Source organism: Equus caballus, chromosome 28, assembly GCF_041296265.1.
Source record: "Equus caballus isolate H_3958 breed thoroughbred chromosome 28, TB-T2T, whole genome shotgun sequence".
Classification (NCBI taxonomy): Eukaryota; Metazoa; Chordata; class Mammalia; order Perissodactyla; family Equidae; genus Equus; species Equus caballus.
The window spans coordinates 51,022,542-51,050,017 of record NC_091711.1 but is presented as its reverse complement, the minus strand read 5'-3'; the positions used below and the strand labels follow the sequence as shown (position 1 = coordinate 51,050,017).

Sequence of the window (27,476 nt, the reverse complement as noted above, 5' to 3'; positions counted from 1 at the left end):
GGCGCGCGTGGCCTCGTGGTGGTGGGCGGAGCTCGGTGGGGACGGACAGCCTCTCGTAGTCCCCGTCGTAGGGCGAGGACTCGGGGCTGTCAGGTGGCTTTGGTGGATGTTCTTGATCAAGTTGAGGAAGTTCCCGCTTGTCCTGTTTTTCGCAGTTATCAGGCATGGGTGTGGAATTTTCTCGAAGGCTTTTCTGCATCTATTGAAACGATCGCGTGGTTTTTCTCTTTAAGCCTGATAATAGGGGTGCATTGTGTTGATCGCTTTTTATGGCAAACCACCCTTGCTTTCCTGGGAAACTCACTTGGTCTAGATTTGTTATCCTTTTTGTGTCTCGCTTGATCCAACTTGGTGACGTTTGGACAAGGGTCGGGATCGTTGCTCCTGAGGGATATTTGGTCCTTGTAATTTTCTCTCCTTTTTTGGATTGTCTGGTTTAGGTATCAGTCTAAACCTGGCCTCCTGAAATGAGAACGTTCCTTCCTCCTCTGTCAGAAAGACTGTAGGATCGACGTGACTTGTTCTTTATATGTTTGGTCAAATTCACCAGTGAACTCACTTGGGCCTGGAGTTTTCTTTGTGGCAAGATTTTAAATTACAAGGTCCACTTCTGCATCAGGTTTGGGGCTTTGCAAGTTACCAATGTAGCACTGAGTAAACTTCGGTAATTTCTGTCTTTTAAGGGATTTGTCCATTTCACCCCAGGTGTCATATTGTTGGCATAAAATTGTTCATAGTATTTCCTTACTATCCTTTTAATGTCTGTGTGATCCATAGCGATGAATCGTCTTTCACTCCTGATATTGATAATTTATGCCTTCCCTTTTGTTTTTCTTCATCAGTCTAGCTAAAGATTTATCAATTTTATTGATGTTTTCAAAAAACCACCTCTTGGTTTCATTGAGTTTTCTCTATTCATTATTTTCTTGTACCCTTTTTTGGGTTTGATTTGTGCTTTTCTAACTTTCTAAGACAGGAAGTTGGATGATGAATTTTAGAACTTTCATTATGTTTAATATAAATATTTAAAGCTATAGATTTCTCAAAGCTCTGATTTAGCTACATCCTATAAAATTTGACTTGTATTTTCATTTCATTTGATTTCTGATTCCTTTTGTGATTTCTTCTTTGACTCACGCCATTTTTTTTAAAGAGGTCTACTGTTTAATTTCCACATATTTGGGGATTATCTGGATATTTTTCTGTTAATGAATTCCAATTTAATTTTGTTGTGGTCAGAGAATAAAATCTGGATGAGTTCAGTCTGTTAAAATTTATTTAGATTTTCCTCCCTACATATGGTCTCTTTTCATGGATGGTCCCCATGTGGCTGGAAACAATGGGTATCCTACTGTTGTTGGCTGGGGCCGAATGCGATTTTGACCAGTGTGCTTTTGTTTCGATGGGTTGGGTCTGTCAGTCTAATTGACAGCCTGTACCTCACCTGTCCCTAGATGCACAGGATATCTATCATTCCTTCTTGAGAGTTAGGGGAGACACTCATTCCCTAAATATTCATCACTTCCTCATCTGGCGCTCATTGTTGGGAATGGGAACGGTCCCAGGGATTTGTTGGGTAGGTGGGAAGAGAGGTCCTCAGAAACAAGAGCATGTGACGCAGCGGCTGGGAGCCTCGGCCAGGCGTCCTGTCAGGGGCGCAGAGGAAAGGCGCCTGGGGCGGGAGGGATTTGCCGCGGGAGTTTCCACTCATAGGACCATCCCTATATCCGTCAGCCTGAACCTCTCCCCTGGCTTCTGGACTCTTCAACTCAGCTTTTCACAGATCTACTTGGACATCCTGAAGGCATCTTCACACCATCATTGAGGTGGGCCTCCCGGCGCTCCCTCTGCACCGCGTCACCCCAGTCCTCTCCATCTCTGAGAGGTGGTCCACCCTTCTTGTCACCTGAAGTGCTGGCCCTCTCACCTCACTCTGACTGCAGATCATGGTGGTTCTTCCAAATCTATCCAGAATCCAGCCACTTCTCACTGGCTTCACGGTCCCACCTCATTCCCAGCCAGCACCTGCTCTCACCTGCTGCCCCTCAGCCTGTCCACCCAGCGGCCAGTTGCTTCTCTGCCCAGAAGCCTCCAGCGGGTCCATCTCAGAGTCAAAGCTGAGGTTGTCTTAACACCCACAGGTGCCCCATATCTGGATGCCTCACCTGCTCCTTAACCCCATGCCCCTCACCCTCCAGCCTGGCCATCTCGAGCTCTTTGCACCTGCAGCACCTCTGATCCAGCTCTCTGTGAGACCCCCCTCCTCACCTTGTGCACGTATTTACCCAGACGCTTCCTTCTCAGTGAGGCCTGCCATGACCCCCCAGCAGCAGCCCCATTTCCCTCCCTATTTTCCATCGTAGAGAAAGTCAAGTGCGTCATCATAGAGCACACTAGTGTATTTATCGTATGGGCTCCTGTGCCCCCATTAGAATGTAAACTCCATGTGGGAAGGACCGTGGCTGGCGCAGTTCACTCTGTAAACGTCTGCTCAATGGCGAGTTATGTTGAAGCGTGGGTGGGGCCTTGGCAGGCGGGAAAGGGAGTAAGGCATTTTGGGAACAAGGGTTTGTTTGAAGGTGGTCTGAAAGAACAGGACTTGTTCTGGAAACTAGTGTTGCCAACAGAAACCAGGAAGCACATCTCAGCGACTATGTAGGACTCTGGGGACTCGAGGAGTTTGTGCACAGTCTGACTCAAGGCAGCTTGTTTGTATTCCTTAGAAAAGAACAACTTCTGAAAGGCACAGAATCATGAAGTCTACTTAACATTTTTCTTCAAACAAAAAGAAACACGAAGTGTCCAATCCTGTTGGACCAGTTCCTACTATTTCTGTTTGTCACTTTAAAAGATAGTCAATAAAGAAGTTTGGGAGGTTTTTCAATCTGTTCAAAATCCCCTTTTCACTTCACAGGGTATAGTTTGTGAAAATTAATTCTGATCCTTCTTGCTTGGTTGAAACACTAAGACGACAGAGCATCCCATGATTCAAAACCAGTGCTCTTCTCAAGTTTTATGTGGGTTCATGGTCTCAGGAGCTGGTTTTTCAGAATGTTTTGTTTTGAGCCATTTTACAGTTCTCGTTTGCACAAAGAATCTGTCACTGTAACCGTTGTGGCGCCAGTGTCTCTGGGTGAAGAACATTCCCGTCCTTTTTCTTTGCTCAGTGAGCAGAAATAAAGGGTGCAGTGGGACACAGGGGCCTGCAGGAATCGCTGGGTCAGAATGCCAAGCCGTTCGAGGGCCATGCCAGCCAAGTTGGGGCGCAAGTGTGTATGTGACCTCGTGAAGGAGGTCTTCCTCGTATGATCGCGGGGGATGGAGACAGGCTGCTTGAAAGGATGTATAATGAGGCCTTTGAGTGCAGTTATTTGTCTCCTAAACAGAGCACGTGGTGCTCTGGCCCACTGGGATTCTGTGCTTGGTAGAATTCTCTTAGGTACACTTCTTTCTTCCGTGATGCCCGCCCTAGTGCCCATGACCTCACTGCCAGGAGTGGAACTGAGGAGGCCCCTTCGTCCCTAGTGGAGTTAAGACTGAGCAATGCTCTGAGCCAGCAGTTACACAACCACCACAGAACTTTCCAGGGCCCCCAGCTTCATCTCCTCATTGAAATTCAGGCAGTGGTTCTCCTCCCCTGGCGTAAATGCAGTTTTGCTGGGCTTTTGTTCGTCTGTGAATAGTTCTTGCTGGAAGCCCACGGCAGGATGACTCAGTAGCGGGGAGCCCCTCACCCAGAGACGGTGCTCCCATCGCAGAAACAACCAGAAGGTAAGCACACAGACGTTAAACCATTAAGTGGGTGCGTATTTTACCATCTCTTGTTTAGTTTCCACCTTGAGCAATTTAACACGCTCTGAGTAACCAGCACGTCCCGGGACTCATAAATGGAGCTGCTAATGGAAGGGAGAGCTGGAATGTACTGGAGGACCTGGATCAACGAGACACTTAAAGCCTCAGATCCCGCCCTGAATCCAGACTCCTCAGGTCACTGAGAGAGTGATTGTACGCACTTGTAGAATTAAGTGCTTATTTTCTTCTTCCAATTTACAGCACTTCTGTATGAACAATATTTCTTTTATTGAAAACAAGTTAAAAACAAGTGTTTATTGAAAACAACTCATTTTAATTAGAGTTTTTTCAGAATGATCAAAAATAAATGATGATTTTATTACAGACAACAGAGGAAAGCAGAGGAGACTGCGGGCTCCAAGCACAGCTGTCGGGTGGGCACTATCAGTGTCTGTCCCTAGCACCATGACGCGGGAGGAACAGTGCAGGGAGGAGCTCAGCTACGACCGGCTGCCCACCCTGGATCGGGGAAGGCCAGACGTGGGAAGCCGCACCCCAGACACCAAGCCCGGTGCCCTGCCGCTGTCATCAAGGCTGCCCTCTTGCTTCAGCCACAGAACATGGGTCTTCTCTGCGTTGATGGGGGTGAGTGGCTCCACGCCAGGACCGTGGAGGCTTCGCCCCCCTCCCCCACCCCATCCTCTATGAGGTGTCCCCGGACCTGGGTGTCCTTCCTAGGTGGCATGGGAAAGAGCAGCTCCCGGTTACTCCTGCTTCTGGAGAGCCTTGTGGGCGCCCATGTGCTTATTTTGCTTGTGTTCTCTGAATTATTTTCCTGAATTCACGGGCATCTATTGCACTAGTGCCATGGCCTCCAGGCTGTGGCTGCCCTGTGTCCCAGCAGGGTTGGGACAACCCAGGGCCTGCGCTGACCGTCTGCTGGGTCATGCATCACTCCAGGGCGGCTTCCAGGACCCTCGACTCCTCGGGGTGTCTGGAGTCGGCCTGCAGAGAGGGGAGGAGGGCTGCGCTCTCAGGGCAGATGTCTGGCAGAGGAAACAGTGGGACAGGCTCCTGAGGTGGGAGGCGGGGTCTAGGGAGAAGAGCAGGCCGAGAGGCTGGAGGGACGGGGCCAGCAGGGAGCTGGGGCACAGGCATGGGGGGACCAAACATGAGGGGACTTTCCTGGGGTCCTGAATGTGCGTGGTTGCCTGGGGATGGGCCTTTGGACGTCCCTCTCTGCATGTGGGACCCCAGGGCTCCATGTGGTCTGGGCTGAGAACCAGGATCCAGGCTGAGACCTCACCCTTTCTGGAGGCCTGGCCTCCGAGGCCACCCCCGCAGCACCCCCATTGGTCCTGTCTGCCTTCCTCCCCAGCTGTGGCCCTATGCCATGGAGGCTGGAACCTCTGCCCTCCCTCCTGTTCCTGGGGTGGGCGGTCAGCCCCCTCTCCATCCCTGGGCGCTGGAGTCTGTGCCCTGCCCCTAGTAGCCTGCAGCTGCAGCGCCCAATCCTCCCTTAGGTGTGTACTGTGGTCTCTTCTACCCCCAGGCCCTCAGTGCTCCCATCACAGCAGCCCGTGCACAGCACCCTGCCTGGACCCAGGGTCCAAGTGACTTTTGAACATTGACCCAGCCCCTCCCCAAGCCTCACCCTCTGCCATAAGTTTCCATCTTTGGGACCTGCCTGAGGCCTGGGCGCCTCTCACTGCCAGGAAGCCCTTGTGCTGCAGCCCCTGACTCAAGCAGTCATTTTCCAGCTGTCCGCTTGCCTTAGCTTTTACAGAGGGAGTAGCAGGGGCTGTTTGCTGAGCTCTGTGCCTGGACCTGGGGATGAGGATCCTGGGGCTCCTGAAATTGCACATGTTGGGGTGAGGGTTTGTCTGGGGAGGGGTGCCATTTCTTGCTTTAAATTTTGACAGAACCCCTTGCTCTCCCCTAAATAATTGTTGAGGTCCATAGTCTGACACTGGGGCAAGGGTGGGCCATGGCCATCCTTCAGGGAGGATTCAGGTCTGATGGGATCCAGGTGAGGATGTCGGTGTTGTCCAAACAGAGCTTGTTGTGGTCAGAGGGCTGGTTGTTCCACCCTCTGACACACAGACACGGCTGCGTTGTCACCTGACTTGTGCTGCTGTTCCACAGAGTTGCCTGCTTGTGACCTCGGGGTTTTCCCTCTACCTGGGAAATGTGTTTCCCTCTGAGATGGATTACTTACGTTGTGCTGCAGGCTCGGTAAGCACTGCCCCTCCTTCAGGACCGAGTTCACTGTCGAGCATTTGAACTTTTTGCTTTTCCCATTGCTGCCGCTTGCTCCTCATTCAGAATCTCTTTGTATCACTTTAGCTTCAAAGAGGATTCATTACTTTTGACAACAATCGATGAAGCAAGTCTGAGTCTTACCCCACAGACTCCTGGGCCAGAAACAGCACTTTGATCCCTACCGCCAGCCGCAGGCCATTCTGTGAGCTGGGAGGGAACCCGCCCCTGTGGTTTGGGGACTGCACTCCTCACCTTCTGGACTCATAGAGTGCCAAGGCCTCGGTCTTCCCGGGAGAGACCACCAGTGACCAGCCAGGCTGAGTGCAGGGTGCCCCTGGGGTCTCGTGGGGCCTCTTGCCCACCTGCTCTCTGGCTCCAGCCTCCCTGCCTGGTGCCCCCACCCCGACATTGCTGGCCTGTGCTCCCTTAGAACAAAATTCCTTCACAGAACTTGACCCACTCCCTGCCCTTCTTTCCGGAAACTTCTAGGTGGCCCTTTGTCCTCACCACTGGAGCAGCCCTCATTGGGGGATCACAGTGGCCTCTGACCCAGCTGGCTCCAGGGAAACACCGACCTAGGCTGGATATCCCAGCAAAATCCTTGGCAGAGCTCTTCACCCTCAGGTGACGGGCTGGGGAGATAAGACACGTGTCCTACCAGCTTCCCATCGGCCCTCGTGGCAAAGACCCTGGGACTCCCTCCAACCACTGCCCTGCATCCTGCAGGCTCTGCCCCCCAGCTCATGCTGCTCCCGCTGCAAGCAGGGTCTGCAGGGGTCCCATTGCCTGCAGGAGCAATGTGGGCATGCCCGTTGAGGCCTGAGCCAGCCCCGCTCCGTCCACCTCCCCCCAACCCTGACCCCCATGCTGGCTCTCTGCCTCATCCCTGCTCCTGGGGGTTGCAATGGGGGGCCTCTGACAAGAACCCCCAGGGGCTCTTGACCCCTGAACATTTCCACTTTCTTCACACATAGATGCTTTTCCCTTTTTGGGTCATTCTCAAGCTAAGACAAACCCTGGTCTCATGGGATAGGAAGTGACATTCTGGCTTCCAAATGCATCAGCTAGAATAGTTTTCATTATTGAATGTCTTTTTCATCTCATCAAAAATTAAAACTTTTTCCAAAGTAGATTGTTTTGAAAGACCTGGAGACCTTTCAACGTCCAGCAAAACCCCTGCATTCACTGGACAGGCAGCACCTGTTTTGCTGACTTGTCTTGGTCCTTCTGGAAGATTAAGCATTACAGTGTGTTATTTTCAGGGTACAGTTGTGACCAGTGGGGACACTCAGGTGATGGACCATTGGCTCACTGAGCTCTGGTTTCTTTTCAGTGCATTCCGTCTGCAATTGTGAGCTTTGCTGTTTCGAGGAAAACCATCAACGTGGTGAGTCCAGCTTTCTGTCCCATCTCTGTAGACGTGGGGGCAGCAGCATGGCTCACAGGCTGTGGAAGAAACCCTGATGGAAGGATGCAGAGGGCCGGTGGGTGGGCGGGGAGGCAGGCTCAGGCCCCCTGCGGGGCTGACGGGCACATGTGTGCATGTGTGCGTGTTTACATGTGCACACACACACACGTGCATGGATGGGAGGCGCTTCCACCATCCGCAGCAGCTCTGTGCTCCCCACTGTGGAGCCTCCTGTGCCCTCCCTCCCTCTGTCCCCATGAGGGGCGGGAGAGGCCTGAGCTGGTAGGGCACCCCCTAGCTAATTCTTATATGTCACAATCTCTAGGATTTTTTAATTAGTGACCTGGAATTTGGTTTAATGTTAGCTTTATTTTTTTAGTTATGTGAAGGAGAATAAAACCCCTCCTGTCTTATCTTCCAGATTCCCAACTTTCAGATATTATTTGTTTCCACGTTTGCTGTCACCACGACGTGTTTAATCTGGTTTGGATGCAAACTTGTCCTGAACCCATCAGCAATAGACGTGAGTCAGTGCAACGCGAGGCGGGTCCCACATGCTACCTTGTTGTCTCCTGGATGTGTTTTCCTGCTGACGCAGGTGCCAGGCGCTGGTCTGCTGAGGCTCTGCCCGCTGTGTGGACATGTGGTCTGCATCAGCGAGCACCGTCTGTTGGGTTGGAATGTGCAGTCGTTACAGTAAATGTGTATTATGGCTCTGGAGTTTGGAAAATTTTGAGAATTATATTTATGCCTCTGAAGAAAAGAATTGTCTTTAACTCTTTCATTGATTCCAGTGGACAGCTTTGTTGGTAATATTTTTAACATCTCTTTCACAACAGTTCTTAAAAAGTCAGCAGTAACATAATGTATTTCATCAAATCTGTGATGCCGTTGATCGTAAGCACACCTGCCTTATGTAGCACTAAGAAAAACAGAAGAGGCTTGTCGTCTAAATCGAGATGCCAAAAGAGAAGAAACTCACAGAGAAACCTCAAAACAATCTCCTGCTTCATGTAAGGTGTTGAACACACTTTCTCTAAGATCAGGAAAAGGTTGAGGTGGCCCTGAGGAAGTCTTAGGCAGGCTTACAAGGCACGAACAGTGAGCAGACACACACAGATCTGAAAGGAACAGCAGCCCACCACTGTCTGCAGAAGGGATGGTTTCTACTCACTTGACGCTAGAATTTCTAAGCACATGTAGCAGGGTTGCTGGATGTGAACATTAATGTAGAACAGTTGTTTGTGCCAGCAAGAGCAAGTTTTGAAAATGTAATTTAAATCGAGATATGATTTTATGGAAATAAATATATAAAGTCCCTGGGAATAAATGTAATGCAAGGTCTGCAAGGCTGTTTTATGGAAAGTCATGAAGCCTCACTGAGAATGACGCTCAGGAAATCCTGCCCAGTGGAGGTGGGAGCACCTCTCCAATGAGTCCAGAGTAGATGGGCCTGTGGGCAGGATCAGCAGGTTTAGGGAGTGACCAAGGAAGGGCCAGGGCAGGGATCCCCTTGAAGAACAGATTGGGGGACTCACCCCCTACCACCAGGAGTTATACAGCCATCCCAGTAGGCTGGGCAGCTGCCTCTGGCCCAGGTTAGCCCGAGCATTGGTACAGACTCAGGAGAAACCTTGCATGGGTGATCAGGAAGTGTGGGTCCCCGCAGCACTCCTTATCATAGCAAAAACCCCAAACCAAAGCAGATCACCCAACATCCATTCCGTAGGACGGTGCCCCCAGCATACACAGAATGGATGAGTAAATTGTGAAAGATTGTGACACTGTGTGCTGCACAGCTTTCTACCAAAGGGTCGCCTGTGGGCCAGCGGCGTGGCCTCCGCTGCAGCTTGTACCTGAGTCTCTACCCCACCCAGGCCTCTGCACCAGAATCCGTGGTCACCCAGATCCTCATGTGGCTCCTGCCATGTGGAAGTGAGCCATGCTGCATGAAAGTGCTGTTTCCTGCGTTGAGGGTGCGCGGCCCTGACTCCTGAACCCTGTGGAGGAAACTCAGGCCCATTACGTTGGGACCACCGGTGTCAAGAACAGTGTCTTGTCTGAGGACACACACACAACATGATGTGCGAGCCGTACTCAGGAAAGGCCGTGTGAGCGGGTGGGAGACGGACTCCACCCTACCTCTCCTCCTCGCCAGGCCTGGGATCCAGTCCTCCGAGGCCTCTCGGGCAGCCGCCCCACGTCAGCAGTGCCATGTTCTGACTTCCCAGACGGTGTTGGTGGTAGAGCTCCTCCGTCTTCTCCTTTTCCTCTGTGCTTGAGGATCTGCCATCCTGCTGAGTCTGTGCCACTGCCACCGCTAACACAGCTCGGGGCCCACGGTGGACACCGCCGTCTCCCCAGTGTCCTTGAGGGATGGAGGCAGACCAGGTGGCTCCCACGTTCCACTCCCACAAACAGTGCAATACAGACATGTTTCCTTGGGACGCGTTTCATGAATCCTCCTCAGATTCAGTTTAACAGAGAACATGGCTCAGTCCACACCCTCACTACCAGCTCACAGCTTCTCCGGCCCGCAGCCTTCCCTGCATCTGGCACCATCAACTTCCTACCGTTTTCCGGTCAGATGACATGGCAGTGGCTACTTGTTCTTTTAGTTCCCCTTCTCTAATCACTGGCACTTCTGAGCACCTCTTCTGCGCTCTCCTTCCTGGGCTTCCTTCCCTGCCGCCTTCCATCAGTCCAGGTCCCCTGGTCCTATGTAAACCGGGCTGTCTCTTGCTGGTTGAGTTGCAGGACTCACTGCTGCTTGTTGTTTTATCTGGGACGAGGCAACACTGCACGGTGGGGCGGTGGTGTGTAGTGAGCCTTGATGGCTTGTGGGGGCACCTGCTCTGCTTCACCCTCCTTCTTCAAGGTTGGCCTCTCTTACTTCAAGCATATTTTAGGATGAGTTTATTGAGCACCTCAAAAAATGCAGCTGGAATTTCATTATGATTATTTTAAGTTTATGGATTAATTTGTGAGAATGGACATCTTTCTTATGTTAAGTCGTCCCCTCTGAGAACTCAGACTGTCCCTCCATTCCTTTCTCAGAGCACCAGTGTTTGGTGTGTTCTTGGCTGAGTCATCCCCAGGTAATTTACAGATTTCATTGCTAGTATGAATGGTGTCTTATTTTTCAAATTCTATTTTCAGATTGATTATTGCTGGTGCAGAGAGAGGCTATTGATTTAAATTTTTCCTTTATTTTGAAATATTTTAAAGTTGAAAAGAGTTTGCACGAATAGTACGCAGAGTTCCTGTGTACCCTCATCCCCCGGTGGCAGTGTCTTACATAGTCAGAGTCATCGTCAAAACAGGAAATCAACCCTGGAGCTACCTATCAACTCGGGGAAAGCCCTTATTCAAATGTGTCAATTTTTAAAAATAGATTTCTATAAGTCGATTTTGTGTCTGGAAACTTTGCTGAACTCTCTTATTCTAATAGTTTTTCTGTGGGTTATATTAGTTTTTCTATGTAGGTGACCACGTCGTCTGCAAATAATGCATTATTTGCAGCATTCCCCTCTCAGTCGTTGCCTCTGACTTCTTTTTCTTTCTTTATAGCTTTGGCCAGGATCTCCAGCAAATGTGGCAAACAGTGGTGTTAGTGAGAAGCTCTGTCTTACTCACGATTTATATGGATTGGATCTAAAGAGCTCCCATTACGTTATTGTGTAACTTTCACCAAGTTAAAATGTTCTCTTCAAGACCTGCTTTGCTATGAGTTTTTCATTTTAAAAATATAAAGATGTGTTGAACTTTAATAGTTATTTGTTTTTGCATATATTGAGATTATCTTTCCTCATTTAGCTTGTTAAATTGATAGATTTTTCTGATGTTGAATCTTTCTGTCCTGGGATAAACCTTACCTGGTCACAGTGGTATTATTTCAATGTTCTGATGGGCCTGCTAGCTGGTATTGTGTTTACGATTCTGCACCAGGGTTCCTGACTGAATTGGACCTGTGTTTCCTCATCTGGTTTTGGAATCAAGGTTATATTGGCCTCATGAAATGAACTAGGTAGCTCTTTTCTGTTTTTAGGAACAACCTGATGTGATAAGAATGCACTGTTTCTTGAAAGTTTTTAACGGGTCAGTCTCACCTGTAAAATCATCTCCATCTGGGGCTGGTGGTGAGGGGAGATAGTCATTATTAGTATTAAAGTTTTCTGTTTCTTCTTGCAAGTTTTGGCTTTTACACACACACACTTTTTTTTTTTTTTTTTTTGCTGAGGAAGATTTGCCCCGAGCTAACATCTGTGCTAGTCTTCCTCTACTTTGTATATGGGATGCCACCACAGCATGGCTGATGATTGAAGAGGTCTGTGCCTGGGATCTGAATCTGCAAACCTGGGCTTCTGAAGCAGAGTGCACAGAACTTCAACCACTTGGTCACAGGGCTGGCCCCTGGCTTTTATATTTTTATCAAAATCTTGTCCATAGCATCTGGGTATTCAAAATTATTATCATATAGTTGTTCATAATATTGCTCACTATTTTTAATTCATGCCATATAGTTATTTCTCCTCTTCATTCTAAAATTTAATTTTATCTTCACTGTGTCTGTCTTATCAGTGTTTTCAAAGGACCAGCTTTTGCTTTAACCTCCTTCAGTTTTTGGGTTGTCATTCTCCATTTTATTGGTGTCTGTTATTTTCTTCGTCCTTGTGTCTTTGGGGTTGCCTTTTGGTCACTGTGTGACTTCATGAGTTGGAGGCCCAGTTTCTTGACCTCAGCCGCCCATGTCCTGATAGGCGTCTGGCTACATAGTTCCCTCTTGGCGCTGGGTTAGTGTGTCCCAGATCTGACACGTTTTCATTGGGTTTGAAGATTTCCCCTTGCCCCTCCACAACCCCTTCCCACCCACTGCCTCCTGTCTATGTCTGGAGGTGGCTGTGTGGGCTGGTCAACTGGGCGCCTCACCCTCTGGCCTCTGTGGGAGATACGGGCTGAACATTTGAGAGAGGTTGGGGCATTGGTTCCGCTGGCTCTGAGCCCTGTGGGGTGTGGTTGGACAGGGGCTACTCCTCCACCGAGGCCATAGCCCTGCTCCCAGGCCTCCCGCAGCTGCCGGAGTGGGCTCCGTGACTACTCCCTCCCCACTCTGGCCACAGTGGACGCTGCGTCCCTTGTCGGTGTCCCTTCACCCCTACCAGACTTTTGTGAGTCACCCTCCCATTGCACTTTCTCCAGTCCCTCCTCTCGGATGTCCATCTGCTTCTTGCCAAGACCTTGATGACACAGACATGTGGGATTATTTCTAAAAGTCATCCATTTATTATTGATTTCTAATATTATGTTACAGGCAGAATGCACAATCTATAATGTACTGATTGTTTGGAATTTGCCGAGGTTTGTTTTGTAGCCTAATAGATGGTCAATTTTTGTTAATGTTCCACAAACGTAATAAAAGAATGAACATTTTCTGTTTTATTTTGCATATAGGGTTCTGTAGATCAAGCTTATTAATTACATTTGTTTTTAAATGTAGATATTATTATTCAGGTTTAGTGAGGCCAACAGAGCAGGAGATGACTGCCATTGAAAAGATAGTTTGTGACTCACAGTTACCAAGAGGGGGATACCATGGTGGGAGGCAGCGGGGGGGGGCACACGAGGAAGCACCAGGCCAGCCAGGGGGCAGAGGGGAGGGGCACGAGGGCAGGAGCCTTTACTGGCGTTTCCACAGGAAGGAACCCGCAAGGCAGGGTGAGCAGGCTTAGGATTGGCTCCTCTGATGGTTTCAGGACTCAGGGCAGAGGGCTTTCCTTACCTGTTGGGCACCTGACCCAAGGTGCTGAGGGCTGGGACGGGGCCCTGGTGCAGAAGCCCCACAGAGGAGGGGTGGGCTGGGCTCTGGACTGGCTGGTTGTGTATCAAACAGTTAGATGGACTTTTTTAGTGTATAGCTCTATGACTGTTGACATAGGTACAGGCTCACTTAACTGCCAACACATCGGGATGTGGAAGAGTTCCATCACCCCACACCTCCGGTGTATTCAGTTTTGGGCAGTTACACATAGAGCTCCTAGAAATGTGCACAGATTTTGGTGTGAATCTCTTTAGAGTAGATACCCAGGGAGGGCAAACCACCAAGGAAGGTTTAGATCAGAGGCAGCAGATGGCAGCCCCAAAGGCCAAATGCAGCCCTCGAGCTAAGATTGGTTCAAACAAACAGAAAAAAGACACACGTGAGCCAGGGTGGTGTGTGGCCCACACGCCTGGCATCTGGCCTAGGACAGAGATGTTGCCTAGAGCTTTGAAAAGGCGTGTGAGCCTGTCACTGGGCTTTTCCACGTTTACGGGATAAAGGTGGAGAATGCGGTTTCACAGACATGTGTGCTCTCCTTTGGCAGATAAATTTCAATCTGATTCTGCTCCTTCTGCTGGAGCTTCTGATGGCGGCCACAGTGATCATCTCTGCACGGTCCAGCGAGGCGCAGTGGAAGCAGAAGGTAGGTCTAGCTCTGTGCAGCACAGCCAAAACAGCAGATGTCGCAGTGCTGAGTGGCTCACTCCCCCCACAGCAGGGCAGGCGCCCAGGACACTCACCCGTCCGGGTGGGTTGGGCTGCAGCAGGCCGTCCAGGCAGCCCCAGCTCTGCGGTCTCACAGAGGCTGAGATGAAGATGCACCACCACCTGCTCCAAGGTGTGATTCTTATCAAGTAACCCCTCCGCCCCCAGCAGAATCACACAGAGAGACCAAGTCTCCTAAAAATACCACCTAGTAAACTGGGATTGCGGCATTAAACATATTTTTATATGCAGGGAAAATGTCTGTGTTTGAACTTCTGCTCTTAAGCCTGAAGATCACCAGCAACTTCCAGATGCTCATATTTCAGAGCATCACCTGACAACAGCTGGGACACAGCCAACCTGTGCCTGGGAGCTGGGCGGTGCGCATGCCCCACCCCAGCAGCATATTTGAAGTCGCTGTGTCACTGTGTTGCTCATGACTTCTTTTTTTAGGGTTCCATCTCTGACAGCACCAGCATTTTGTATGAAGTGACATTTCCTGCTCGGGTTCTGAAATCCTATTCAGTAAGAAAATCTTTCCTTTTCTTTCTCCTTATTTTGTTTTATTTGGGGGAGGTATGTGGTATATATGGTATGGGTGTACACATGGTAACACACTCTGTCCATACTGACACCTGCTGTCCCCAAGGAATTCTTCAGCGCATCCCCTTTTGCTCTCAAAAGTATCCTGGTTTGAAGGATAAATTATTTGGGCACGTTCTCTTGTTAACTCTTTTTTAATTCTTTTACACCTTGTCCAATTTTTTTTAAGTGTACTTATTCTGTTACTGAAAGATCTGTGGAAAGCCTCTCTGAGTGTGAGAGTTCTCTTTGCAGATTTTTGGAGCCTCTGTTTTTAGTTACACACAAGTTTAGAATTGTTTCCCAGTGAATCTCTTTCTCTTTTTTTCATCACATAGCAATTCTCTATCTTTAATAATAGTTTTTGCCATAAAATCTATATTGATTGGTTTAATTTAAGTACATTAGTTATCTTTTGGTCAATATTTGCCTGATGTACCTTTCTCCCTCTTACTTTCAGCTTTTCTTGCCCTTACATTTTGGTGTGTTTCTATAAACATCCTACAATTCTATTTCACTTTTTATCTCATCCATCATTCTGTCTGTGGCCTTTTGACTGATCACTGATTCCTGATGTGTTTGGGTTTATTTTTGCCGTCATTCGTTTCTATTTTCTATGTGTTTTCATGCCCTTCGTGCCTTCCTTTGAATTGGTGGAAGCTTCCTTCCTTTACCTGCTAATTTTGAGTCAGAGATTATGCATTTGTCGATATTCTGTCCGAGGTTATCCTCAACGTTTCAGCATGAGCCCCTGGGATGCACCCTGCACCCTCCCTCTTGCCTGCAGCATTCACTGACACCTGCGTGATGGGGATGCTGGGAAGCCTGTCCCACTTCCCCTGAGTGATGTGGCTCCGCGGTCTGCCCCTCCAGGTCATTGAGGTGATTGCTGGCATCTCCGCAGTCCTGGGAGGGGTCATCGCCCTGAACGTGGATGACACTTTGTCGGGCCCGCACCTCTCAGTGACCTTCTTTTGGATCTTAGTGGCCGTGAGTACATCCTGGGTGGCCCTTGTCGTTGTGGCTGGTCAGGCTTCGTGGTTACCAGCTGCAGCCCCAGGCTACTCTCATTAAGCCAGTCGTCACTGGTCTTTAAGCTCAGTTTTGGTGGATTTTGGGCAAGAAAGCAGCTAGGAGAGAAGAGAGTGGCAGAGTGAGCGCCTGCAGGCAGGATCCTTGCTGGCCCCTTGAGGAGGAATTGGTAATCGAGGATTAAACGAGTCAGTGGGTTAACTGCTATATATTAACTGCTATTGTTATTTTATATTTTTTGTATTATTTTTTCCTAAAAAATACTTATTTTTATTACTTTATGTAATTTTATAATATATGATATTTATATTGTTTTATAATATAATATATTTTATGAAATGTGGTATGTTTATATTATTTTCCTTTAAAAGCTACTATAGTAAATGCTTAGCACAGAATCAAGGTCAGGTGAGTGCTTAGTACACAGTTGCTGTTTTACTTATGGTCTTTTCATCATTTTATAAGTGATACTAAATTTATGGTTAATTACTTACATAATTTAATGTTTAACGTGTGACTGAAAAGCAGCCTGTGAAACGCTCGGGCCCGACAGCAGCCTGGTGCCTCCCGTTCAGGTCCGTAGCCTCCACTGGTGGGGCCCCTTATGTGTGCGTGGAATAGTTCAGATAGACCCCTGCACACCCGAATTTTTGCAGGTCACATGACACACCGAGAAACCACAGTCTACCTGTGCTTGTGCTTCTGGACGTCGTCACCATACAGCTACTTAGCAGTATCACTGTGTCACGTGGTGACCCCCACAGAGGGGCCTGGTTCATCCACACTGTGTCCAGCTGCGTGAGGTTTGCATTTTTCTCCTGTCACCTTGTACAAGTGAACAGGCATCCTTGGCTCTGTTCGCGTGCTCCTCTACCTGAAGCTGCCTCAAGGGCATGGCCTCAGCTCTCACCACTTGCCTTTTAACTGCACATTCAGCCATGGGGAGACCAAGGGACTGATTCTGGGCTGGAGCAGCCCAGGGTGGACGCTGGGACTGGACTCCTGCTGCGTCCTGGGATACAGAGCCGCGTCCTGGATGCCCATGTTGGAACTCACTGAGCCCCTGACCGGATGGCTCGAGGGGCTCCTGAGGACAGCAGCCCAGGGAGAGAGCCAGGCAGGGTAGGGCATGCGGTGGAGCACTCACCTGGTCAGGGCAGCTGCCAGTGCACACTGGGATGTACAGAGCCATCCTCTGTGCCTGCCCAAGCGTGACTGAGAGAGGAGGCGGCGCATCTACACGTCCAACCTTGGAGGTAACATGGAAGCACCCGGAATGGCATTCCTCGTTGTTGAGGATGGAGACCAAATGCTACCTGCAGGTTCTTAACGAAAGATACTCGTCCCGCAGCAGCCTGTTGACATGCTCAGTGACCTCGGTGTTTCCTGTACGTCTGTGCAACCTTCTTCCCCAGATCCATCCTCCTCCCAGGCCCCTCCATCCCTCCCGGCCAGCCTTGGCCTCTTGCTCTCCCTCGCTCCCCACCCAATACCCTACCAACCAGGTGCTACCCTGTCCTCCTGGCCCTCCCTAAATCCACCCGCCACTCCCACAGCTGGGAGGAGGGGAAAGGATGCGGGGTGGGCCAGTCACTGCAGAGCCCCCCTAACCCAGTGGTCAGTCAGCGTGGTGGGTGGGGGTGTCTGCTGAGTCTGACCACGAGAAAACACCAGACTAAGCCACACTGAGGCCAGTCTGCAGTGGCTGGTGCTCTCCAGAAACGTGAGGGTCAGCAGCTGCCTCCCGACCAGAAATCAGCAAACACGACAACGAAACACAGAGTGTCACAGCTGATGGGATCCTGAGCTGAGAACAGGACTTGGTTATGACCAGGACATTACTGCACAAGTGGGAGGACACAGATTCCACGTCGGATAATGCTGTTGAATCTGCATTAACTTTCCCCACGTGGGACTGAATTGAGATGGCAGAGGAGCGTGCCCTCATCTCCACACACATGGTGTTTAGGGCGGCTCCCACTGTCCGAGAATGGATGTGGTAAAATGCCCACAACCAGCGACTGGCTCTGGCAGCGTCTTTTCAGAGTTGAGATGAGTTGCAGTCGAGGAACACAGTGTACAAACCTCAGAGAGGCACCCTGCCTTCCATCACCTGTCTGGCCGGCCCTGATGCCCTGCAGGCAGCCCCACTCTGTTGGGAGGAGCATGGCTCCCATCGACCCAGAAGAGCACACGTGTGAAATTTGACTCTTGAACTGTCACCTCTGAAGTATTTCTTTTTTCTTTTCTCTCAGTGTTTTCCAAGCGCCATTGCGAGCCATGTGACAGCGGAGTGTCCCAGCAAGTGTCTGGTAAATGAAGCCCCATCCCCATCCCACCCACTGAGTGGTGCCAGGGCCTGGCTTGTCCCTTCCATGGCTGCTGTGTGATGAGGCGCCCACCGTGGTGGCAGCCACGGGAACCGGGCTGCAGGGCTGCCGGGCTGGGCAAGGCAGTTGGAGTGTCCAGGGATGGGGGCAGGCCTGGGGAAGCCTCGCGACTGTTCCCAGGGCTGGACAGTCTGTGGAAACAACCGGAAATGAGCATGCTTGGCGTGGAAGTTGGGAGAAACTCCTGTGACTCAGCAAAGAGGGGAGGAGGAGCCCAGGCTCTAGCTTCGTCTTGCGTCTTGTCAGGTGGCCGGCTGTTTGACAGTGGCCGCCACTCAGCCTGGCCGGAATGCCCTGCAGTGTGAGCGTCCATGCTCCTGTGAAGTGCGGCCCGGACACTGGCTGTGTGGCCTCTGAGACAATCTGGGCCTCACTCCATGATGTGAGAAGAGTCTTAGAAGGCTAAAACAACGGGCTTTTGGGCAGCGGGAGGAGGCCATCAATTCCTAAGTGTTATTTTTTTCAACATGGAGTGGAGAATTTTGCATAAATTGGGAAAACCCACATGACACAGCAGCATGCTTTGAATTAATGGGCAAACCGAGCTCTGTGCTGAACCCAGGCACATGCACTCACAGGCGCACATCAGGTAGCTGACCAGCAGTCCCTGTCCCCACGGCAGCTCCCAGACCTGTGGGGACACCACAGCGCGCTCTTGTCTGCTCTCCGTCAGGTGGAGGTGCTGATTGCCATCTGCAGCCTCACGTCCCCGCTGCTGTTCACGGCCTCTGGATACCTGTCGTTCAGCGTGATGAGGATCCTGGAGATCTTTAGAGACTACCCACCGGCCATCAAGGTGTGTGCTCTCCTGCTTTCTTTTAAAGCTCTACAGACATGGGGCTGCTGTGCTCGTGTGATGCGGCGCTCGTGTGAGAAGAGGCCAGGGCTGGCTTTGCAGACAGCCTGCCTGCGTGGAGCTGGTTCTGTGTGGAGCACGAGGCTTTTCTCTGTGGACAGCCAGGTGTCTGCACCCCACTCTCTGACACCCATTTATCTCGCTGGCTGGCGAGGCCAGCTCTGCCCCAGCCCTGTTCCACTTGGGCTGTGTCTGTCTTTGTAGCTTTGGGCCATCCTGCCCCATCTCACTGTGGCCCTGAGCTCAGCCAGACACCCCTTCTTCACACTGACCCTGAGTTCTCTTGCCCTCTCTTCTTTCGGTCACGTTTTAGGATCTGTCATTTGTCAAGTTTCATGAGACCCTGTCGGAATTTCCATTGAAAATCCATAGGTTTATGGGTCAGTTTGGGGAGAATCGAGAGCCTTTCTGGGCGCATGCACCTTTAACCAGGACGGTCTTTCAGTGACACTTCATCTTCTCTCACACACTCAGGCACAAGTGGCTGGTTTATTTCTTAGATTCCTTGCGTTTTTTCCAGTATAGGTGGTATTTCCCCTAAATATTTATCATGAGACATTTCAAACAGAGAAGTTGATGGGGCTGGCCCCATGGCCGAGTGGTTAAGTTCACGTGCTTGCTCTTCTTTGGTGGCCCAAGGTTTCGCAGGTTCGGATCCCGGGCGCAGGCCTGGCACCGCTCATCAGGCCACGCTGAGGCGGCGTCCCACGTAGCACAGCCAGAGGCACTCACAACTAGAATATACAACTATGTGTTGGGGGGCTTTGGGGAGAAGAAGAAGAAAGAAAGAAAAGAAAGATTGGCGACAGATGTTAGCTCAGGTGCCAATCTTAAAAAAAATAAAAGAAGTTAAAAGAATAGTGCAGTAAACCTGAGGTTCTCCAGTGGTGAGGGCGTTGCTTCTACAGGTGTGTGTTTACACTCACAGGTGGGCAGAGTGCACACACACGTCATTTTCAGAAGCATCTGAAAATGAGTGGCAAGTGTTTGACCACATGAGCCTTTACCCTCAAATACCCTGGCACTTCTAAGAGTAAAGAGAGTCTCCCACACACCCGTAATCCCACTGTCACACCTAAGATGGCTAAAATTATCCCGTGGTATCTCATCCAGTTTCCAGGGATCATCCCAAGAAGATGCTTGTGGGCTGAAGTTTTCGGAGCAGGAGGCGGCTGGGGCCACACTTGCCCTCTGGCCTCTTCCAATCAGGACAGTCCCCACCTTTCCCTGTGACTCTGCCTTTTTGGAGTCCAGGCCAGTTGTCTGGGCGATGGTCCCACCTGTGGCTCTGTTTCCTGTGGCGTCCTCAGGAGCACGAGTTCAGGAGCACGTGGTGTTATGGCCTATGGTTCTGCGGCTGCTGCAGAGTGCCCCAGAAAGGTGCACTCGCGTTCCCTCTCGCAGTGGGGTCGGCCTGGGCACCATGCAGATGTCCCAGCACCTGTCACCTGTGGCCTAGCACTGACGGCTAGTCCTTGCCTGAGTCGTTTTTACGTTGAGGAGTGAAATGAAGTGATCCAGGGCTCACTCCTGCTCCTGTGTGAGCTGGCCCGCTCATGTGACAACAGCACTCCTTTTCCTCAGCGCCCCACAGGGACTCACAGGTCAGTCATGATTTGCTGAAGCCGTTGTCCTCTGATGCTTACGTTGACACGGGCGTGGCCGGAGGGAGCACTTTGCATCCCTGTGCCCCCTGTGCAACCCGGTCAGCCTCTCCATGCAGACACTGGAGACGGCCCTGGCTCACTGCGTTGTGCCCCACCTCAGCCACACCCCGGCCCTTTGGAGGGACGACACGTGGAAATCCAGATCTGGGGGCTCATGTGTTCATTCCTTCTGCGGTGTCATGGCTTCTAAGCCCTTTCAGTGGAAGAACAGAGAAATATATATATATATATATATATATATATATATATATATATATTCAAAAACCTGAATTTATATTGGTATTTCCAATTCAAATGTCACATTTTATGTTTTTTTCTTAACTTCCATTATTTTATATCTGCATCCTTTTTTCTTACTCCAAAAATCTTGTTTCCTGATGATATTGAATATAGTTACTACTTTACCATACAAGACACACATAATTTTCACAGTTACGAGACCAGTATCACTACCAGGGGCACACCTGCTGAGTGAGGTGGCAGCTCCCTATCCCACTGGGGAGGCTGGTCCCTCGCTATGTGGACAGTCCCCTCTGTGTGTGCCTGTGCTGTTGATTTGATACACAGTCAAGTTTAATGGTTTTGGTTTGCATTCAGTTGCAGGGTTTGATGCTTTTTTGCTTTTTAATAGCATTTTTGAGTGTATAAAACTTTCACATGGTTCAAAAGTCAAACTGTTGCCCTCCATTCTCAGAGGAGTGTGGCCCGTCACTGGCTCCCTGCTCCTCTTGCAGGTGCCGGCTTATTTTCATTTTCCTTCCTTCTTACAGAGCAGCCCCCACACTCTAAACACCTCTCTGCATCTTGCTTTTTCTTTCTTTTTTTAGACTTACTAATCTGTCCTGGTGTTTCCCCAGGACCCAGAGGCGTCAGAGCTGTGTCCTTTAATCACGAATGCACACTCCAATGTGGCCCAGCCCGCCCGACCAGTCCCTGGTGATGGAGACAGGGTTACTCCCAGCCGTCTGCTGTCAGGAATGACGACTCTTGGTTTCGAGTCTGTGTGGTGCATCTTTAGGACAGTTAGCTAGGAGAGGGGTTGCTGGGTCCCAGGGTAGATGCTTCTAGGGTTTGTTAGATCTCAACAAATCCCCCTTGCGGGGGTCCCATTTCCTTGTTTTTCCGTGGCCCCACACAGGGTTGTCACACTGAGTTTTGTAACACGGGTGCATCTGTACTGTGCATCTCTTTGAATGTGAGTGGTGGTGACAAGCGCCTAGTATGATGGTGTTTGGGTGTCTTCTCCAGGAAATCCTGTGAGTGTCTTTTTCCCATTTTCTGGTAGGCTTTGAGAACTCTGCTAAATTAGGGAGACCAGTCCTCTTAACAAAAATGCAAATAATGGCCTCAGCTTGGCAGTTGTTCATTCTGCTTGTTGTGATTTTTGTCATGTGGAAGTTTTTTTTGTTTTTATGTAGTTAAATTTATCAGTATTCTCCTTTGTTGCTTCTGGGTTTAAGTTGTAATTAGAAAGGCTAGTACTTGCGTTTCCAGCTGGAGTTTATCCTGGAGCTCAGCATAGAGAATGAACCCAACTTCATCTTTTCTCAGATGGCTCTTCAGTGGTTCAAACACCCTTTATTAGAAAGCCCCTGTTTTCCTCAGTCGTTCGAGGCGCCGCCTTCGCCGCGTGCTCAGCCTGTCTGGCTGTGGGCCTGCTCCTGCCCTCAGCCTTCCCCGCCATCAGCGGGTCGTGCACGTGCGACATGCGTCGGATTGTGGCGCGTCCACGACAGGCTTCACCACCCGGCGGTTGGTGCCCACACTCATGCTCTGCTCGGCAGGGGTGGGCACCTGGCCTTTGTTCCTTGTTTGCTTTTCGGTGTTAATTCGAGAATCCACTTGCCTGGCTCCAGAAAGCCCAACGTTGCAGTTTTTTATTATTGGACTCGCCATTAACTTTATACATTAACTTGAGGAGAGCTGTTATTGTTTCTTTTTTGTAGCGGTGATACTGTATGGGTGTTGGGTTCTTTTTTGTGTTACCATTCAGTTGCTTTGTATTTTGGAGGCTGGGACGGCCACCGGCGTGGCGCGGGGCGGAGTGCGCGTGGGGTGTGCGTGGGGCTGGGCGGGTGCGTGTGGGGAGGGGAGTGGGGCCGGGTGGGGTGCGCGTGGGGAGAAGCAGGGGGTGGGGTGGGGTGCGCGTGGGGAGGGGAGTGAGGCGGAGCGGGGTGCGTGTGGGGTGGGGTGCACATGAAGCGTGGCATGGGGCGGGGCGGGGTGGGGTGCGCGTGGGAGGGCGCGGTGTTTTGCCGGTGTCTCTGTGGCTGCTGGGGCTTCCTCTGTGGTCAGTGAGGAGCGGGCGCGTCTCTGGCCTGCAGGAGTCTGCGGGCCCCCCCCCCCGCCCGCCGTCGCTCGCTCTGGTCTAGGGCGCTCCTCAGACCCGCTCCTCTCCAGCAACCTCCAGCCTGAGCTGAGGCTTATCCATTGATGGCGCCTGTGTCCTGGGGCCCCGGCATGGGGTCAGTCTTCTTCCTCCGGCTCAGGGCCCACCAGAGCAGACTGCCAATCTCGAGAGCATGTTTCCTGCTTATACATAACCGGTCGCTTCTGTCCCATACGGACACCCTTGGCGTGGCCACCAGTGTTTTTCCTGGCTCCCTCGTTGACCCGAGGCTGTTGGGGGTGTGGAAGACTTGACCGTGAGCAGCCAGCAGTATCCGCAGGGCTTGGCCGCCTGCGGGTCGTTTTTGTGCCTATCTGTGAAACCCGGGACAAGAGAACTTATAGCAGAATTGACGTCCTCATTCTCGTTCGCTGACCGAGTGATGGCTACTCGGTTGTGAAATGATAGGACACAGCTGGGCTGGAAGGGCCCGGGAGTGAATGTACCTGAAACTGTTAGACAGAGACTCACTCAAGGACTCGAATTCCACTCTTTGGAAGCGGGATGTCCACAGGCCACGGGCACAGAGAAGCTTTTGCATTGTTTCCTTGGTTGGAGTGGGGCCTGGGGCAGCGGAGAGCCAGGATGGGGGGTTAGGGCGCTGCGCTGATGCACCTTGTTTTCGTTGCCAGCAATCCTACGACGTGCTCTTGCTGCTTCTGATGCTGGAGCTGCTGCTACAGGCAAGCCTCAACACAGGCACCGTCCTCCAATGCGTGAGCTTCAAGGTGGGCGCATCCTGGGACGCGACGCAGCCTGGCCAGCAGGAGTGCCCGTCGGGAGAGGTGAGTGGTCTTGGAGAGGGCAACCTCCCTGTCCTGGGGGGGCGGCCACCAGGGCCCCATGCAAAATGACAACCTACTATTGCTGACTTCTTTCAAGACCGTGTGTCACTTTGTATTTTTTGAAACACTCCGGAAAAATCTTGAAGAAGTAAAACATACAATACCTTTTTTAAAGCTAGCTAGGGAAACACAAATTCATTTCTGAAAAAATATTAAGGCCTGAATGCTTTTAGTTTTACTCTTAAAAATGTAGAAGAAAACTTTGCAAAGGTTTGAACAGGTCACAGAGGGTCCTTTTCTGGGCCCTCTTGGGGACACGGCTCTCCTGGGAACAGGGCTCCCATCCAGCTGCCTACAGATGTGGCATTAATGACCTCTGGCGGCAGGCTCTGGAAGGAGTTGCACCAGCCCCTCTGCCAGGCTCCAGGCCACTTGGATGGTACTCTCCCCAGGGCCTGCCTCTCATCCCCCCACAACTGAAAGCCTGGGGGGTCAGCGTTGCCATCAGGTGCACGGTGCCCTGTGCCCGGGAGGCTGCTGCAGGGCCCTCCAGGGCCACTGGGGTGGACGGGATGCTCCTCCCACCCCTGATGGCCTCATGTCCTGCTCCCCTGGGTTCTGCACAACACCGGCTGGCATCCTGGAACACACCTGGCGCTGCTGGCCTCTGGGCCTTCGTACTCGCCGGGCCACTGCCTGGGCTGATCCCCGCTCTTCCTAGGGGTGTGCTCCTGCCACCAACCCTTCCTCAGTGACCTGGATGTTCCCCATCCTTCCCAGCACTGTTCCTTCGTCGCTCTTCTCACACATTGTCATTTTCATCCAGCTGTGGTCAGTCTCCTGTGGGGGTGGCTTTGTCCCCAGCCCTATGTGAGATGGACCTGGTTCTGTGTGGGGACACCAAGATGCAGAGTCAGGTGAATGAGCCCTCCCACCAGGTTCCAGAACTGCCACTTCCAGGGGCTCGGGGCCGGGCCCAACAGCTGCCTTAGTGTCCTCCTTCCCTAGGGGTCAGGCCCTTGGCTGCTGCCTTCACACCTTCTGGGCCAGGTCAGACCCCTTCTCGGTAGGGTATCCGTCCCCTGCCCCCAGGAAGAGCTTGGAGGTCCTCACCCTGCCCCTGCCCCCCTGCCCATTTATTCTCACATTGTGGAGTGTATCATTCCCACAGTCAGTGAGTATTTACTTATTGAGTACCTGCTGGATGCAGACACTTGCTCTGCCACTGCTGGGAAGCAGCCCTGCCCACGGGGAACCGGCAGGAGGAGCAGGTGGGGATTCCACCGAGGTCCTCCTCGACTGAGGCAAGTGCCCACCCATGGCAGCCCCCACCCCAGCCCAGCCTCCATTCCTGTGGAGGACGGCAGAGACAAAGTGTGGACGTGGGCAGAGGCACCCGCACCTGTGAGAGAGTGGAGGCGCAGAGGCCTCCATCTCCCTCTCTCTTTCCTCCCCCAGGTCCCTTCTTTCACGGCTGAGAAAAGCTCTCAAATTGATAGAGCTTTCCTCCCTACCGTCCTGCACATGGCTGGCCGTGGAGAAATAACGCTTTGCCTGTCTTGATCACAGGTGTCCAGAAGCCCCCTGAAGGAGTTTGACAAGGAGAAAGCCTGGAGAGCTGTCGTGGTGCAAATGGCCCAGTGACGCGGGAGGGGAGCCTGAGCGTGGGCCGGCCTGGCCCCAGCACCCTGAGTTGCAGACTGGTGTCCCCAAGCCCCTCCTTTCCAACTCGCCCTTCCCCTTGTGAGGGTGGGCCGGGCTTCAGGTGGTTTTCACTTGTTATTAGTTTAATTTTGAAATAGGCAAATGTTGACCATTTGTGCTTATTGGATGGTGAGTTCAGTGCTCCCAACGTGGCCCGACCACAGGGGCAGTGGCCCCAGCCCCCAGGTGGGAAGGGGCTCAGGGTGGAGCTGGACCATCCAGGAGCTGCTGTTCAGGGAGACTTGGATCTCTGGGTTTCCATTTTGTGGCCGGCTGCCCTGCCCACTTTGGTGAGCACATATTGTATCCAGCCAGTAGACATTCTGTGCTCAGCCCTGTGTGGATGCACCCATTTTGGCGTTTCTCTTCCGAGAGGTGCTCAGATGGAGGAGCCAAGCCTGCTGGGCACTGTCTCCTTGACCAGCAGCCCCACCCCCTGCACAGGGCTCTGCCTACGTGAATCCATGGTCCCAGCCTGCCCTCCCTTCTTACTCAAGCCGAGTTATTTGGGAAGGACCCCATCTGCTCAGTGGCACTGGTCTGTGTCCATGTGTCCTGCATGGCGTGTGGAGACCCAGCTCAGCAGCTGCTCAGTCTGCACATGTCCCTGGGTCCCCAGCTCCTGAGCCCGTTGTCAACACCCACACGCAGATGGACCCCTGTCTGCTGTGACAGTGCAGTGTTCTTTGGGTGGGGCTGTGTCTAAGGCTTTGAAAACCAGCTGGACCACTTCTCAGTGTCTCGATGGCCTTGGGGACCTGGGCAAGGCTGGGCCCTCTCTCCTGCCGTGGTGGCTCTGCTCCCACTCCCAGTACTTGGCTAGAGTGCAGGAATCCTCACGGGCGTCCCGGGGCCTTTTCCAGCCCTCTGTCTCCTAGCAAGTAGGTACCTGATCCTTACTCACCGGAGATCTATCCCAGACTAGGCGTCCCCTCTGTCTGCCCCTGCCCCCTGCCAGACAGCAGGGACGGTTTGGGTGTGAGAATAACATTTGTTTTGGTTAAAGTTATAGCCAAGAATTAGTTTGTGTGCCATCTTCCTGTCCCTGAGTTCACCTGGAATCTTCTAGAAGAACTGTTAGCTGAGAAGGGCTAGTAACTCCAGGAGTCGGGCGCCCTTGTAAGAGCGCAGTGTCCACGGCTGTAGGAGTTGCTTTCGGGCAGCACTTACATCGCAGGGGTTGTTTTTTTCCTTCTGTAGCAGGAGGTGAGCAGCACCGTGCTGGGAGACGCTAACTTTGCTCTTTACTAAGTTGAGGGACATTCACGCAGCCTTGGGCTGGCCGTCTAGACCTGGCGAGGGAATTCGAGGAGCCTCCCTGGTTTCTCACTTTTGAGCAGGAGTGACTGGCTCCAGGGTATCCTCACAGCACTTGTGACAAGTGGGTCATCATTTTCAGTCAGCAGGAGCGCAGGTGAGACACTTGAACGGCGGGTACTCTGACGTTGCTCTGTGAGGGGCCAGACCAGCCCCTCTGCTGTCCTCGGCAGCTGCAGAAAGCAAGGACAGCGTGAGGGGCTGGGCTGCAAATGCCTTCGCCATGTCCCCAGCAATGTGCACGCAGGAGGCGTCTCTCCTGCAGACCCCACGGCAGCAGGGCCACATCCCTTCCCGTGGCTCCCAGCAGGTGGCAGCTGCTCCGGGGCCTGCGATGGGAGCCCCAGGGGCAGCGCGGGCAACACTGCATCTTCTTGGGGTCCGGAAAGCCTGAGTCTTAGAGCCAGAATTAGGTGCCCAGGGCTTAATACTGGCTCGCACTTTCTTATGTTAGAGAGAGCTTGAAAACTCCAGACAAATGGCATTTAAAAAACTTATAATTCTGTCTCTGTCAATTGACATTTTTGTTTGACACAGTTTAACGCTCCCTGAACAATAAATGCTAACATGTAAACGTGGCCGAGGCCTGTTTAATTGTGTCTCAGGTGTCTCCTTGCCTGGGTTCTGAAGAAGCTATGAGGGAGAGCACAGGAGGCCGGGTGGAGGAGAGGGCCACCTTTTAATTTATTTACGATTTATGTATGCCCTGAGGCCAGCCTGGAGGTGGCATCTGGTGAGAGCCAGTGGCTTTCCTTGGGTGAACACGGGA

At 51.6% G+C, this 27,476-nt stretch overlaps 1 protein-coding gene and 1 non-coding gene across 4 annotated transcripts; both read left to right on the top strand.

Moving 5' to 3' along the window:
- Window positions 1–9: 9 nt before the first annotated feature.
- On the top strand, window positions 10–27,285 carry MLC1 (modulator of VRAC current 1). Of its 3 annotated transcripts, none has more exons than XM_070254327.1 (14): window positions 10–162; window positions 1,735–1,826; window positions 3,684–3,771; window positions 4,178–4,437; window positions 5,938–6,027; window positions 7,388–7,441; window positions 7,884–7,985; window positions 13,825–13,923; window positions 14,439–14,510; window positions 15,441–15,557; window positions 17,855–17,911; window positions 18,663–18,785; window positions 23,534–23,686; window positions 25,256–27,285. In XM_070254327.1, exons 4-14 carry the CDS (start codon window positions 4,258–4,260, stop codon window positions 25,328–25,330), a joined length of 1,122 nt encoding a protein of 373 aa, XP_070110428.1. In that variant the 5' UTR covers window positions 10–162; window positions 1,735–1,826; window positions 3,684–3,771; window positions 4,178–4,257; the 3' UTR covers window positions 25,331–27,285. The 3 variants fall into 3 exon arrangements, with proteins under 3 accessions (XP_070110428.1, XP_070110426.1, XP_070110425.1); XM_070254325.1 differs by having other exon boundaries at window positions 10–168; XM_070254324.1 differs by having other exon boundaries at window positions 38–1,826; window positions 2,915–3,771.
- Window positions 26,282–26,402, top strand: MIR9022 (microRNA mir-9022). Its single transcript, NR_128036.1, is given in 1 exon segment — window positions 26,282–26,402. It is a non-coding gene; the product is annotated as a microRNA mir-9022 (primary transcript).
- Window positions 27,286–27,476: the final 191 nt, after the last annotated feature.